This window comes from Pelobates fuscus, chromosome 1 (assembly GCF_036172605.1).
Source record: "Pelobates fuscus isolate aPelFus1 chromosome 1, aPelFus1.pri, whole genome shotgun sequence".
NCBI lineage: Eukaryota > Metazoa > Chordata > Amphibia > Anura > Pelobatidae > Pelobates > Pelobates fuscus.
The window spans coordinates 460,778,504-460,795,251 of NC_086317.1; the positions used below are offsets into that span (position 1 = coordinate 460,778,504).

Here is a 16,748-nt window from a genome sequence, read left to right on the forward strand (position 1 = left end):
ACACATGCCCCCCACATATATAACAGCCATCCGTGCACTGTACACATCAGTCTCAGCGCAAATAAAGATAACCGGGACGACCTGCCCGTCCTTCACCATAACCAATGGCACCCGACAGGGATGCCCCCTATCCCCTCTACTCTTTGTGCTGACACTCGAACCACTTCTCCAGGCAATACGGGAACACCCACAAATCAAAGGGGTCAAAATTGACGACCAAGAATTCCTGGTTTCAGGATACGCTGATGATATCCTTTTGACCGTAACGGAACCCATACCCACGCTACAGGCCCTGCTCCCACTCCTGGGAACATACGGGACGATCTCGGGATACAAAGTGAACGTAGAAAAATCCAGTGCACTCCCAATAAACCTCACACAGCCGGACTTAAACAAAATCACCTCAGAACACCACATACGTATTACACCAACATGCCTTTCATATCTGGGCATCAAATTACCAGCAGACATAACTACGCTCCACAGACTGAACTACACACCTATGATAGAAAAACTCATCTCGGACATGGAGACCTGGGCGGATAAACCCATATCCTGGATAGGGAGAATACATTCAATCAAAATGAATGTCTTGCCCCGAATTTTATTTCTTTTCCAGGCACTACCCATACCCATCACGAAACATAACCTCATCCCCTTACAACGAGCAATAGACAGGTTCATATGGCAAGATAAGAGGCACAGAGTAGCCCGCAACATACTGTATCGCCCTAGATCGAGAGGAGGGTTGGGACTACCCCACCTTCACTTTTACTACATAGCCGCCCAGATGGCACAAATAGCCCTATGGCACACCCCCCCAGAGACCAGAAGGTGGGTAGATCTGGAATCAGCACTAATAAGATCCGACCTCCCACAATTCTACATCTGGACACCAAAGGAGCACAGAGCGCTCCTGAGAACGGCGTGCCCGGCCATCACCAACTCTATCCAATTATGGGACACCTATGCCATCAAATACGAACTCACCACTGCGACTTCCCCTCTCACCCCAATTTACCGTAACAGGGCATTCACACCAGGCATGAGACCCCGGGACTTTAGAGGCCTGGAACACGCAGGACTCCAGAGGGTGCACCAACTATACACAGGCGACACGATAGTAGCATTCCCAGATCTACAATCCAGAACAACCTTGAAGCCAGCCGACTTCTTTAGATATTTACAACTCAGACACTACGCGGCCCAAGCGACGGTAAAAACCGCCGCTAAAACCATTCCAACCTTCTTTGAGCGCATCTGCCTAGCGGAACAATATCAAAGAGGCTTAATCACCCAGCTGTACTCCCACCTCTGTTCCACCACACGGGAATGGGGGACCCTGCAATACACTGATAAATGGGAAATTGACTTGGGGGAAACCCTAGAGGGTATAGACTGGCAAGATATTTGGGAAGCTAATGCCAAAACCTCCATCTGTGTAACGATGCAAGAACAGGCATATAAGACGATGCTCAGATGGTATATTACCCCGGTCCAACTCTATCACATGAAGAAAACACCCACAGATCTCTGTTGGCACAACTGCGGAGAGAAGGGGACTTATGCACACATGTGGTGGTATTGCCCCACGATAAAAAATTACTGGGAAAACATCCAGAAGCTTGTATCGCAGATTTTAAATAGACCAATAGGCCTAAACCCCTGGACCTTCCTCCTAGCCAGACCCCTTGACGATTTGCCCAGACAAGAACAACAATTGCTCAACAAGATAGCTCTAGCTGCTAGAAAGGCACTGGCCCAAACTTGGTTGCAGCCCACCCCCCCCCCCATTGTCCACGGTGCTCAACAAAATCAAAGAGTGTCATCTCATGGACAAATTAACGGCCCAAATGAGAGGCACTATGAAAGCATTCACAAAGGTATGGGAACCATGGGATAATTACACTGACGACTAATTAGTCACGAGTGACGTCCAAGACCACCCCTTCCTCCTCCCCCTCCCCCCCCCACTCCTTTCTACCAACAGTTTTCCACCACCCCTTCCCTCAATTATAGGCCGAACTTACCGGTAACTCGGCCTATACGTTCAACACACCCACACCATTGCAACAAAACGTTAATTTTGTAATATTGTTATTTGGTCAAAAGTTGCAAGCTAAAGTTATCACTGTTCCTAAGTGTTGTTCATATAATATTATTGAAAAACAATGACAGACGGATGTTTCATACGTATGATCTAAATGGCTGATTATGTAAACCACGTGTACGATTTTGAGGCTTCTGCGCAAGCCATATAACTGCATAACCCACATATGTCTGTCATTGACAAAATAAAGAATTATAAAAAAAAAAAAAAAAAACCAATTGTCATTCAAGGGTAGTAAATGAAGTAACTGTTCCCTATGAACTGTAGACTGGCTCTTGAATAACTTTACTTACCGGGTTCAAGCGCTCCCCTGATAGTGCCAATAACATCATATATTCTGGTAACTTTGTTATTGGTGTTAACATGCATACGGATCCTTCTGGAAAACAGAGGATGTATTTATAAGTGCCACTCAGGAAATGAATATGTACGTTAACTCATTTACTTTGATTTTTCCAGCAATTTAATTTATGAGGCAAATGTTACACATCAAAATATAAAAACAATACAAAAAATAAGTTTGTCAAGGGGTCATAGTGTGTCACCTTGTAGTTGCTACCCTCTTGCCCCCTACCATTCCACTTTGGAGGTCTGGTTACGTTATTAACAACTTACTTGCTACACCTAAAGTTCTGCTCTTCCATGACACCTTATACCTTAGGAAGTATAAAAACACTTAACTTTTTTAATTTTTGAGAAATTAATATCTTGATATCCACTAGAGTGGTTCCCTTAGTTCAATGCCAGCAACTCTTACATGGCATCAGTGGAGGATGTGGTGTCATACCACTTCCTCTCAAGGATAACACATACAAGCCAGTAACCTGGACAATTTCTCATGCCCCTGGGCCCAAGAAAGTCACCCTTTTGAAATGAAAGTGTAAGAGTGTAGTTAGAAGAAAAATAAAATAAAAATAAACATGTTTAATGTGCAATTAAGTGTATGTGTGTGCATGTTTCTGGTTGAGTGTTTTTGTGTGTTTAGAAGCACATGTTTCTGTGTGTGTATCAACAACAGTGTAGGTGCATTTCATAGTGTGACCATGTCTGTAGCAGACCATAAAACGTTTTGGCTCCCACAGGAGCCTTTATCAAGCTTGTCCTTTTCCACATCAAATGCAATCAACTGGGCAAAAATGTGCTCATTTGAAAATCTGCATTAAAAGAGAAAGTGGGTGATGCTCAATTCCATAAGAATAAACAATATCTTACCTTGTGGAAACATTACTCAGAAAGCCAGGCCCAATGTTATAAGAAATGTTAAGGTTTCCTTTCCAGGAATTTGGAGGCGAGGGTCCGCCCATAAGTCTGAAAGGGGAAAAATCAGGATAAAAAAAACAAAAAAAAAACAAAAAAAAAACAATGCATTTAGATAAACATTTGTGTCTATCAATTACTTGTGGTTTCTTTGCAAACATAATAACAAGTGGGGAGAGATTAATCAAGGAAATAACTGGTGCTATTCGGTGGCAAAGGAAAAAACATGAAGCAGTCACTATGGAAACCAATAAAATGTTTCTCATCATTTAGTACTTTGCCCCCGGAATAGCACCCGTTTAGCCTTGATACATTTCACCCCATGTTAGTGATCTGTTCTTCAATTCTACAGAATGTCATAAAACAGATTACATTTGGACAGATTGTAAAATGGAAAGGAAAATGTACTAATAACAGAGGCTGAAATCCCAGCAATGACATTATTGTTAAAAAAAAAATGTTACACTAAAATATACGACAAGATGCTGTATTGACTTGCAACGTTTTCACCTCAAACTTAATGATACAAAAAACATTTAAAAAACGCATAATTGAAGCCATAGTTAACAACCCCTTACATTACATCAAATTATTGGACATAAATACATTTTCATAATCTATGAAGTAAAATCCATTTAGGAGGAACAGAAACATTAACTCACTTAAGTATCTGTTCGGCATCATGATAGCCTATGGGATGGACAGGAATGCTCGGGAGTCCAACCCCTTCGTCAGCGTTATACCTATATGTGAATTCTGAGTGAAAGGGAAACAGCAATGTTCAGCTACATAGTATCGCATAATGTGTTAGCGCCTCAAAAAAGTGATTTATATAAAATAGTTAGTCTCAACTTTACCCTTTAAAAAAAAAAAAACAAGAAAAAAAAACTCAGTACAATACAACACAGGAACACGCCTATTTTTATTTTTTAAATAAAATGTGTGTATATATAGGCATAAAATGCCTTATGTGGTTCTCCTCTCCTGAGAAAGATCTTTGGCTGATACATTGGGGGCATTTCTATTGTGGTATCTGGATTATCTCTTCTTTCACCCCATCTGAGTATTCCTATTGCCTGGTATGTACTTCAATACGTGTATGTATTATTTTTTTTTTTGTATTTTCTTTGTCTCATATTTGTCTTATAATTTCTATGCCTATAGTAGTAGCTGTGTGAACAATTGGGTATGCTTTATCTATCTATATTTGGATTCTGGGATATGGTTTCTCACAACCTAGTGGATTAAGTTATTTTGTATTTCTAATAAATATTGTATTTTTTGTTTTGTTGTTTTTAATTGGTGTGCTCCTGTGTTTTATCGTACTGTGTAGGTTTTGCCATGTGGTAAATTTGGTGGTTACAGTGAACATTTATGATTCTAGTTCAGATGTTCTAATGATGTGTACCCTCCATTATATTAATTGGTACCATTAAAAAACAAACAAACAAAAAAGACAAAAAAAAAAAGCAAGAACAAAATACTATTTTAGTGGATATGAAAAGAATTATGATTAATAGTCTACCAAAACAATCAGAAGTTGAGCAGTGCATCTTCCGTGTGTGGGGGAAAAAGTGTATATTTGCACATATATAGCTAAACAAGCCAGCAGTAAATAGGTTGATCAGTCTGTGGATGCATCTAGCGCATATACAGTACAATCCCTGCTTCTATGTGCTATTTAATTAAAATTAAAAAGGACAACGGTCACCAAATTTTCACTTATTGTTTTTTAAAAGTTTTTTACACTTAATGAAATGTAAAGGGTTACTATAAACCTTTTGAGAGGAGGGACCATTTTGGTGTAATATACCCAACTGGGCACTATGGGGAAATACATCCCCCCCCTCTCAATTTGCAGTAAAACCTCCAAATAAAAGGTTTTACTTACCTTGAAACCAGGACCAGGCAAAGCTTCACTTCCACTCCCCCCTCTGACATAACTAGAGCTGCGCATAGTCCAATCACAGACTTCTCAGATATTGGACCATTTCACCAGCTCAGAGAACATGCCCTGAACAGGCGAGGGATGGAGTAGAGATGAGGGAGAGGTTTTAAAAAAAATGTTTTATAAAAGAGGACCAATGTGCATGGTGGGAAGCGGAGGGAGCGCATTGCCTGCAATGGGGAAATGTTCATGTATGTTGTCAGTGTGCCATGCACACTGTTAACAGATGTAATTTATGCAAAGTATTAACATTAGGAAGCCCGTAACAGAGTTCTGGAATGCCTAAGTCTCATATGCTGGAGGTGCAACTAGACCCCAGCACACAATTAATATCTCTGAATGTGCTGTGTTTCAAGCAGAAAGACTGAACACACTGACTCTTACCACCACGACCACTACTAAAGATCACTGAGGTGGACATGGTGGTTGGAGTAACTCCTTAATGATCTTTATAATGGTGTATATTAATGTATTTTTTTTGAATAAAATAACATTTAAAACAAAAATATATTGTTAAAATTAAAATAAAAAAAATCATTAAGTTTATTAAACGTAATAAACATTTAGAAAAGTTTAAATATGTTGACAGTTCAGCTATAAAACCATTTCTAAACGTATAAGTAAATTTCATTTCTTATAGGAGTAAAATGAGAGAGGAGAGTGATGCCATCGAAAGAACCTAAGGCAATATTGTAATGACCTAATTTTATCAGTAGTAACATCAATAGGCAAGTGAACGGATGTGATTGTATTTAGTTTGTGTAATGTGGGATATCAGACTCTTGGTTAGGAGCAAAGCCCCTTTTATATAATTTATTACCATATTAAAATACATAGATGTTTACCTATTCTGCTCCATGCAGGAGATAGAGCTCCAGTTGGCCCGGTGACTTGGGCGATGCACAGATCTAACCCTCCTATTCTTGCAGACTTCCTGTAAAGGCACACGTGAGATCTGAGCAGCTCAACGTGTTGCTGCATGTTACCATATTAACACTCTGATACTATAAGATCGGAGCTGGTAAGAGCCATTACATGAGGTCTGCAACATCAGAGAGTGAGAGCAGACAATCTTAGTCTTTGTACTGGACCACCAGGGATATGAATGATACCCTTCCAACTTGCTCCAAGATAACCAGAGGATAGATTTCGCTCTCTCATTTATCCCTTACACATACATTCTGCATCCCCAGCACACGCACGCACACACTGCATCACCAACAAAAAATAAATAAATAATATACATCTCCACATACCCCATCACCTATAAAACACACATTGCAATCCCTACACAAACACACACATCCCACACTGCTGTCTATGCCTGTGCGTACATGTCTGTCTGTTCGTAAGTGCCTGTATATCTGTGTGTGTTTTTGCCCTTCTGCATCTATGTGTGCTTGTGTGTGTTTGGGTTACCAAATTATTTTTGAGCTCAAGCCCAAGGTGTTGACCCTAGCAATACCCTTGATTTCATGAATCCACACCCAAATATATAGAAGGGATCTACTACTAGATTGGGCTTTCAGACCTTTTGCAGGATATCCTGGAGTTAAAGGATCTCCTGCACCATTCAAATTAAGGACATTTCCTCTTTGGACTCCACCTCCCGGCAGATTCCAACCATCCGGATAGGGTTTCACACCAGGAGCACAGTAATCAGCTGGATCAGAAAACAGGATAATTCCTTTGGCACCAGCCAGCATAGCATTTTTTACCTAAAAAAAGATTAAAATATACATTGACATGCAAAATTAAGACATGATGGGATATCAAGCCTACAGTGAATATTCCAAATGTATATGTGAAGATCAAAGTGTTATATACGTGAACTCACCATTATATCAACACAAGTCTATGGCAATTTATGAATAAATGTGTTAAAACAACCTGGGTGGAAATGTAGAAACACCAGGTAAGGTGATTAAATGTCCACCTTATGGGGGAGAACAGAAACTGTTATTTTAGAAGTATCTCTGTGCTAAAATATTTTAACCTTCACTAAAATACTTTTTGATTACCACTCCGTAGCTCATTTAGGGAGTCAGAAATCATAGACAACAGGTGGAAATATAATGAAAAACACTTGAAATATATTTTAGCAAAAGGGATTTTTGTTCATAATTAATAAAAAAAATAAAAGCAAATCAACATTAAAAAAAGTCACCAAACATTTCTGCTATGCAAGAAAACAAAAAATGCATAACAATGTATTTAATAAACCCTAAAGGATTCTCCTTTCAACCAAACTGTTCAAACTGATTTTAAACACAAATATATGTCTCCTCTCCCATACGTTTGTTTTCAATTTGGCCAATTTCCCCCTTTTAATTAACTTTTTTTGTTTAAGAGTTAGAGAGATGGACAACCCATCTTGGAATGAAGTTCCAATTACTAAATCACCCACACTCCTAAGTGCTACACCAACAAATAGATTAGAACGTGCTGACCTTAAGCCTCCCACCTCTACATTCCACAAATGACAGCAGTAAAGCTTGCCTGGAAATGTTTTACAATGGTAGCCCTTAAAGTCTGCAGATTATAGAGTTAAAGGCAATATGACATTGATAAATTTGGAGTTGTGAACCTGCCATCAATATGTAGGGATGTAAACAAAGCACATATACGTTGTTACCACGTTACTTGAAACAATGGTAAGATGCAAGAAGTAATGTGGATTAGGTCTGTTGCTTAAAATGTTGACAATCCTTAATGTACTGCGGTGTTAAGTAAATATGCAAGACTAATCTGCTTCCCTACACATTCTTGGTTATACTTAATAACGATCATGGATATAGAACAACAACAGCCAAAACATGATCTTTATATAATATTTTATAGTGAACATGCCTCAATATAAAACAGACTAAATTAGCACACATATGGAATGGACATCGACTGGGGGAAATTGGTTGGAGGTAGCAGACAGGAGAATTAATTAACAAATATAGTAATATGAAAAGAAAAAAAAAAACATCAGGTTGCAGGGATAGATTAAATGTGAATTATATATAATCAACAATAGATCCGCAGCAAGGTATATTTTTGGGGGGCACAGAGGGTTGAGATAATTAGAATAGTAAAAAGAATTTAAAAAAATTAAAATAGGAGTCCATTAAAATGGTGTTTTGCGATTGCTATGATAGAATCCTTGCTAATGGGATAACATGGGAATCAACAATAACTGTATGTTATTGTTGGTATTAATATAGCGCCAACTAATTCCGCAGCGCTTTACAATATTCATTATTGTTCATTACGTGTAGCAGAAAAGAAGAGGTTAGAGAAATGTGAGGTTTGTTTACTATACATGTGATCAAAGCATATGATAGATCTTAACTTTGCCGAATAGATTATAAAAAGTTCAGTTGAAGAAGACCTCTTTCTCTTGTTTCCAGCCAAGTTAAAAACCCTGCTTTAGCCACTTTGATAGAACACAGAGCCTCCCTGCCGCAAGGCAGATGGAACGTGTTTATCTTGGTTGTGCACTGGTCCAGTGATCAGCTGCTAATTATCAGAGGGGCTCAGGATAAAAGCAAAAAATTAAGAGTGGATAGGAAGTGGTTACACAAGAAAGATTCCAGATCTATACGCCCTTCTTTTATAATGACAGACTGGGATCAATCCACAGTCATTCTAAGAAACGGATATGGTTTACAGCAAATTATATTTTTCATAAACATCATTTTGGGATAGGTTGCGGCATTTAGATAGAGCATTTCTGAATCACACAAAATGAAATTAGTTTGAATAATATTAAAATTAAGAATTCCTTAGCCGTGTTAGCAGTGGTAGTTTTTACTTCTATACTTACAAAGTGCCAGCGGTGTGACAGTGTACTGTGTTTTTTCAGTGATGTATTAATATTTTTTTGGTTTGCTTCATCCTTCATTTCATATATTTAGATTAAAATTGACAGTCAGGGCTTTATTTCAGATCTTTTAATTTCTCCCAGTCTTTTGTTTTTATTTTTTTTTCTCTCATTGATAATGTAATTTTCTTATTTTTGACTGCAGGTTGTGTAAAATTTTCTGTATCCTCTTTTCAAATTGTTACCGAAAGCCAGAGCGTATTTTATCTCACAAGTAGTGTTCATTTTTTAGTCTAATACATGTGTTGCGCGTTGCCCTGCTTTTGCTGGGTGCTACTGTGTTTCATTGTAATCGCTTGTCAGACACCTCGGGTTGCGGATAGTAATGTATTGCCTACTTTTGCCGTTAAACCTGTACAGTAGCGTTCTTAGATTCCCTTTTATGAATATCATGTAAAATGTGGGATTCTCACTGAAGTAGTCGTGAAACAATGAGACACTGTATTCTCCAAACTGCTGCCTTGACAATTGCCAGTAACAACTGCTTGCTGGAGGAGGGCATGTGTGTCAAGTCTGTTTAAATATCAAGTGTGTGATAGAATTTATCTTGATTCCAAGGCTCAAGCTTATAGGTGTCATATAATGATATCCTATATTAAAATTGGCTAACTTGGAATCAGGATTGATTGCTTGATGCTTGAACAACACTTAAGACCATATATGTCTAAGTCCCGGGAGCAGAGAGCCCCCACCTAAGATGTCTCTACTCTAATCTTGTTGTTCTCTCTTACTCAGAAACGTATTTGTTATGTATACATGGCGCTCATTCCTATGTCTTATCTGTATTCCCTTGCTATTTTTGTTCTAAGAGTATTTGCACGTAAGCACTTACTTTTTAATGTATAAAACCCAGCTGATGAATAAAAAACGTCAGAGGCTTATTTTGAATACCAACAGGTGTCTGGTGTCTAATTCTTGCTTCTCCGAGTGCACTTGTAACAACAATTTGGGTTTCCTCTGAATATAACAAAGATCAACATTCTGATCCACAACAATTTGGTGCCGAAACCCGGGATCAGACGAATCCAGTTCATCCGGACCCAGAAGGGTTGGCTCGGAGCCCAGACGGTTAATCAGCTGCAGCGGGTAAGAAAAAGCTTTTATTTTTCTACCTATAAATGATTTAGACTCTCTGGTGCTCTTTGAGACCCCGGTCCGGGTGGGTAAGGATTTTAAAAACGTCTGATCTAAAGAACTTGTTTTCTGTGGTATTATGGTTATATTCAGGTGGAGGTTGTGTTATGTCTTGTGAAAGGAATCTTGAGATAGTGGAATAGAACTGTGGGTTGTAAGTTATTTGTATTGTTTGCCTTGTCATTTGTTTTATAATTTGAGTTAGAATCCTCCAAGGGCAGATCTCCTGATCTGTGTTTAGAAGACAGAACTGTGAAAATTCCACTGCAGCGGTCATAAGTGTTTAAATACACTGTTATTGTACAGTTTGTCTTGTGTAAGGAAGTAATTAACCCTTACAAGTTTTAAGATGGGTAGCTCTGAAAGTACCCAAGGGGGATTTACGGCTTTGACTATTGTCAAGCATCACAAAGGACAAGGAGCAATTAAGAATGTTAAGAGGTTACTTAAGAAAGCTGGCATGCCCTCAGAGGGCACTCTAGACCCACATATATGGAGTGAATTTATGGCAAATTACAGAGGTTGGTTAGAAGATAATAACTTAGTAGAAGTTGCACAAAAATGGCATGATACTGCTGTTGAATTAACTAAATGTGGTTGTAGAGAAACCACCAGGAAAGGTGTACCATATTATCAATGTTTTGGACCTCTAGGGTCCCAGAGTAGGCAGGATCCTGGGAAAAAAAATCTTGTAAACCCACCCCTTTACCAGGATAATGCAGGGACTCCTTTGGTCCCTAAAGGACAGGCGCTTTCCCTTTTACAGAGATCAAAACCTCTCTTTCCAGTAATATTACGCAGTGGGACTTCATATGGTCCCCTAGCAGCCCCTGTAAGACCTATGGGTTCATTAGAGCAGGCAGATAGCCCAGACTTAAAGGAACCCCTAGTTGCCCCCATAGACACCCCAGTGGGGCCATTAGCTCAGCAATTTTCTACTCCAATTATACCAAAAGTCGAGAGCTTGTACCATGAGAACAGACAGCCGAGCTCAAGTATCCAATACTGGGAAGAAAATAAGCCCTGGACACCCAGTGAACAACTGGCAATAATACAGCAGCTGCCAGATGTAGAAAAGACCCCCTTAGCTCTAGTTCAGTCTCTATCCACAATTCAAGCTACTTACCAGTGTACTTGGATGGATTTAAAACAGATTGTGGCACTAAAAGCTGGCCCCATTTGGGCTAGAATAATTGCTAAATATACTGATGCCCATGAAGATAACCTCAGAAAAAGCAACATGCAAACAGATGAATGGTTTAGAACCAAGTCTGCATCTGGAGCATGCTATGTCACTGCAATGAGAGAATGGGCTAAGGTAAAGACAGAGGAACTAGCCCATAAATTAGGAGATATATTGCAAGGGAAAGATGAACCTGTAGAAACATTTTTCACCAGACTACAGATGGCTTGGGAGGCATTAGGTTACAAAGATATTGAAACCACTTCAACCAGACTGCTTATTAACTGCTTCATGGATGGTATCCACATACCCATAAGGACTGGTCTCCAAAATGCTAGACCTGAGTGGAGAAGTTTAACCTATGGTGATCTGGTGAAGGTGGCTAGGGGAGTGGAAGCTAATCTAAATACTAGAAAGAGGAGCACACCTCTAATGGCTGTAACTGTCCCTAGAGCTGACGGAGACAGAAGGCAGGTAGAATGCTGGAATTGTGGCAGGAAAGGACACATTAAACGTAACTGCAAGTGTCCTCCTAAAAATAGAAAACCCCAGGATTCTAATGATAACTCCCAAGACAGCCAACCACCTCCACCACCTCCCCCTCCCCAATAGGAAATTGGCAAACCAGTGTCCCTACATATTATAAATATCCCTGACTCTGCAGGACCCTCACCCATTTTCGATGTTACACTACCTGGGGGCCGAATAGTCCCTTTCCTGTTGGACACTGGCGCTGCTAAATCGATGTTACAGGAAAAATATGTGTTCCCGTATGAGAAATCTAATGATGTATTATCATGTGTAGGGGTGGATGGTATCGAAAATGACATTCCCCTTACCCACAAGCTGAAATTGATGCTACACGACTCTACTGCCCTTGTGACAAGGCTACTTGTCAGCCCTAATGCCCCTGTTAATCTACTTGGCAGTGATATACTGTCTGCTCTTAGTGCAAATATCCAGTATAGCCCCACTGGAAAAGTAACATTGTCTGTGCCTTTAGAGGACAAACAAATGATATCTCTTTCAAATGTTCTGGCAACTCTCACTATGCCCAGCCATGTGCCAGAACCTACCATTGACTTGTCCTCAGTCCCTGATTCCTTATGGGCTACAGGGAAGACAGATACAGGCAGACTCTCTGTGCCCCCAGTCAAAGTGAATCTCCTGCCCGGAGCCAAACCTCCATACCAAAAACAATACCCCCTAAGCCCAGCACAGGAAGATGCTATTTCGCAATCTGTGCAAGAGTTTCTGCAGGCAGGGGTAGTTGTCCAGACCACCTCCCCTTGTAACACACCATTGTACCCAATTAAGAAAAAGCAAGAGAAAGGTAAACCTGTGGTATACTGTATGGTACATGATTTGAGGGCAATTAATGCTGTAACTGAACTGATTGCCCCTAATGTTCCCAACCCACACTCCTTGTTGGCACAAATACCACCTTCCTCTAAGGTATTTACTGTTAGTGACTTGGCAAATGCATTTTTCAGTGTCCCCCTGGATCCCGACAGTCAGTTTTTATTTGCATTTACACATAAACACAAACAGTACACTTGGACAGTATTGCCACAGGGCGCACAAAACTCACCCACTATGTACAGCATGGCAATGGCCCAGATTCTTGAAGAATGGAAAAGGCCAAATAATGTAATTTTATTGCAGTATATCGATGACCTACTTCTATGTTGCGATAATATGGAATCTTGTATTGAAAACACTCTCTCCTTGCTGAAATTCCTGGCAAAAGCAGGCTGTAAAGCGTCAAAAACGAAACTGCAAGCTTGTGTAGAGAAAGTTATTTTCCTAGGACATTGCATTTCCCAGGGCATAAAACATCTCACAGAGAGTAGAAAGACTGCAGTTCAAAATATTAAAACCCCCCGCAGCCTAGCCCAGCTTCGCACGTATCTCGGTTTGATATCTTACTGTCGTCCTTGGCTGCGTTCAGTAGCTATCTACATGCAACCACTGTATGATTGTCTTGCCAACGAAAACAAACCATTTAAATTAAACCATGCGGCAGAAAATGCCTTCTATACACTTAAGATACTGGTAACGTCAGCTCCAGCACTGGGTCTCCCAGATTACAGAAAGAATTTTAACCTGTTCTGTACTGAGCAATCAGGTTATGCTACATCTGTCCTTACACAGGACCATGGTGGTAAACAAAGACCAATAGCTTACTACTCCACCAGATTGGACCCTGTTGCCAGGGGTGCCCCCTCATGTGTTAGGGCAGTGGCGGCTGTTACTGCCCTCCTGGACAAAGCCACTGATACAAGTTCAACCAAAACACATACATACTGCAAGGCATCTCAGAATGCAATGTGCCTTGCTTATGCCACCTAATGTTACTCTTAAAAGGTGTATGGTAATAAATCCATCTACATTACTTCCCCTGGATTTAAAAGAGGGGAGTGGGAATGGTACTTGTACTTCTGATCTTTTTGTAAATTCACTTTCACCAGATGAGTTAGCTGATGCCCAGGTACCCCATGATTGTGCAGCACTAATGGCACAAGAAACAGCAGGTTTTTTGCATGTAACTGATTCTCCATTATCTAATGCAGATTTTGAGTTTTTTGTAGATGGTTCCAGATATGCTGATGAGAAGGGTAATTTCCACACTGGATATGCTGTAGTCTCTGCACATGAGATAATAAAAGCTGAACCACTCGCTCCTCACTGCTCTGCACAGGAGGCAGAGCTGAAGGCACTCGCTGAAGCGTGTAAAATGGCTTCTGGTAAGACTGCTAATAGTTTTACAGACTCTCGCTATGCTTTTGGTATAGCCCATGATTTTGGCCCTATTTGGCGGGCTCGTGATTTTCTCACCTCAGCAGGAACTCCAATCAAGAATTCTGAAGCCGTGAGTGCACTTATGGACGCTATCCTGTTACCCACTCAAGTAGGCATCATCAAGGTGGCAGCTCACGTGAAGATCACAGATGAAATTTCAAGAGGAAACCACAGAGCAGACGAAGCTGCCAAGCAAGCAGCAATTCAAGTTCATCCCTCTAAAGGTAAAACCTTCCTACAAGTTGTTCTTACAGATGACGCCGTTGACTACAATATACTGTTGAGCTTACAAAGACAGGCAAGCAAGGAAGAACATGACCTCTGGAGGAAACAAGATGCAGAACCTGATGATGACAAAATGTGGAGAAAAGGTTGGCCAGAGGCCTACCCAGTGTCGAAAGCCACAACAAAGATAACAGCGAGTAAGCTTCTGAAGGAACTGATCCAGACTCTGACTCTGCAACTCACAAACTGCAGCCTGGTGATTGGGTGGTGATAAAGAGGCATGTGAGGAAAGGACTTGAACCACGCTTTGACGGTCCATTCCAAGTGCTCTTGACTACGGCTACCTCGGTAAAACTAGAAGGAAAAGCCACGTGGATACACGCCAGTCACTGTAAACAAGTCACTCCGACTGATCCACCAACATGAAGCTGTTCATATCCTTTACCATATTATGCTCTGTTCAGATATGCTACTCTGACTTGAGACCAGAAAATAATAATGCATGGCAGGAAAATATATGGTTGCAGATAGCAAAGGCTTTCAATTTAACCTCCTTTTGCCTCAACCCTCTCCTTAGTACTGAAAACGCCATAGAATCTTGTCTTATAGCTGTCCCCACACCAATCTCACTGTTGAGGAAGTACCTACATACCCATAGACCCCATAAATCTCTACAACTATATTCTTATGCCTTCAAACCACTGGTAGGCATGCCCCCCCCTATCCCTGAAGACAATTAATGTGACAGGCGCTGAACTATGTTGGTCTTTTTCATGTAATTGTTCAAGAGACCCTAATACTGAATCCCTGTTTTGCCCCACATGGTGGAAAAATACCACGAATTGTAGAGCCCTGAGCACCACTATGAATTGTACCAAAACTCACCAAGTTATGAGTTACCACTACAATGTCTATCTTCCTAAAGGATGGACTTTCTCCTGTGGAAATATTACTTATGCTTATGTCCCAGGTAACATTACAGGAGGTCCCTGTGCAATTTCTCGACTAACCATGACCATGTTTTCCAAATCTGACCTGATCACTAAAACCACCCAGCTACACAAACTGCTGAGAGACAGGAGAGATGTTAAAAACACCCTTACTTCTGATTGTAACTCTGAAATCACTCTCTTATCCAAAGCCGAATACTCTGCCCTAGCGTACACCTTGGTAGGAGTCCCAGGCTTAGCACTGTATAATACCCGAGTAGTTAATGCTGTAGCCTGTTCCCTTGCAAAAGGTTTAAATGCCACTTCACAGGCCCTAGAAGAGCTACTTATGGACAACCAGGCAAATAAGAAGGCAATCCTTGAGAATAGAGCAGCCATTGACTACTTACTAATGAAACATGACTTAGGATGTGAAGCTATTGAAGGTATGTGCTGTTTTAACCTATCTGACCATGGCACTATGATCCATAAACATATAAAAGATTTACATGACTTAGTACAGGATATCAAACAAGATAACGGCTTCTTTGAGGATTGGGATTGGACATTTGGGCTAGGAACATGGTTGACTTTACTAATTAAGAAAATTTTGTACTTTTTGCTATTAGCTATATTTGTCATTATGGCTATTTTTCTAACCTTTAGATTTTTTTCATGTCTACTAACCTCTCTATGTAAAAGCAAACCTACTGTTGGTCGTACCTTAACTTACATTCCAGCTCCGACTTCTGAAGGGTTTTATGATGTTACCTCGCCTAACAAATGAAGGAATTCTCCTCCGCTGATTCTGGTGGTCGCTCAGTCCAAGGGAACCGTGGTGAAGCAATAAATGAAAGTCCCACAGGCTTTGGCTAGCAGGCCTGGATATACCTTGGACATTTGGGTGACCCTTGGATCAAAAGAGGGGATTGTGATAGAATTTATCTTGATTCCAAGGCTCAAGCTTATAGGTGTCATATAATGATATCCTATATTAAAATTGGCTAACTTGGAATCAGGATTGATTGCTTGATGCTTGAACAACACTTAAGACCATATATGTCTAAGTCCCGGGAGCAGAGAGCCCCCACCTAAGATGTCTCTACTCTAATCTTGTTGTTCTCTCTTACTCAGAAACGTATTTGTTATGTATACATGGCGCTCATTCCTATGTCTTATCTGTATTCCCTTGCTATTTTTGTTCTAAGAGTATTTGCACGTAAGCACTTACTTTTTAATGTATAAAACCCAGCTGATGAATAAAAAACGTCAGAGGCTTATTTTGAATA

General features: G+C 40.3%; 1 protein-coding gene across 2 annotated transcripts in view; it reads right to left on the minus strand.

Annotated features, from left to right (window-relative positions):
• NAALAD2 (N-acetylated alpha-linked acidic dipeptidase 2) overlaps positions 1 to 16,748 on the minus strand; it is an 86,968-nt gene that overhangs the window by 32,383 nt on the left and 37,837 nt on the right. For both annotated transcript variants that reach the window (XM_063430808.1, XM_063430799.1), the window contains 4 exons: positions 6,847 to 7,033; positions 4,030 to 4,123; positions 3,323 to 3,418; positions 2,404 to 2,489 (listed from right to left, as the gene is read on the minus strand). In XM_063430808.1, the coding sequence (XP_063286878.1) occupies positions 2,404 to 2,489; positions 3,323 to 3,418; positions 4,030 to 4,123; positions 6,847 to 7,033 (463 nt within the window). The remainder of the gene's footprint in view (positions 1 to 2,403; positions 2,490 to 3,322; positions 3,419 to 4,029; positions 4,124 to 6,846; positions 7,034 to 16,748) is intronic.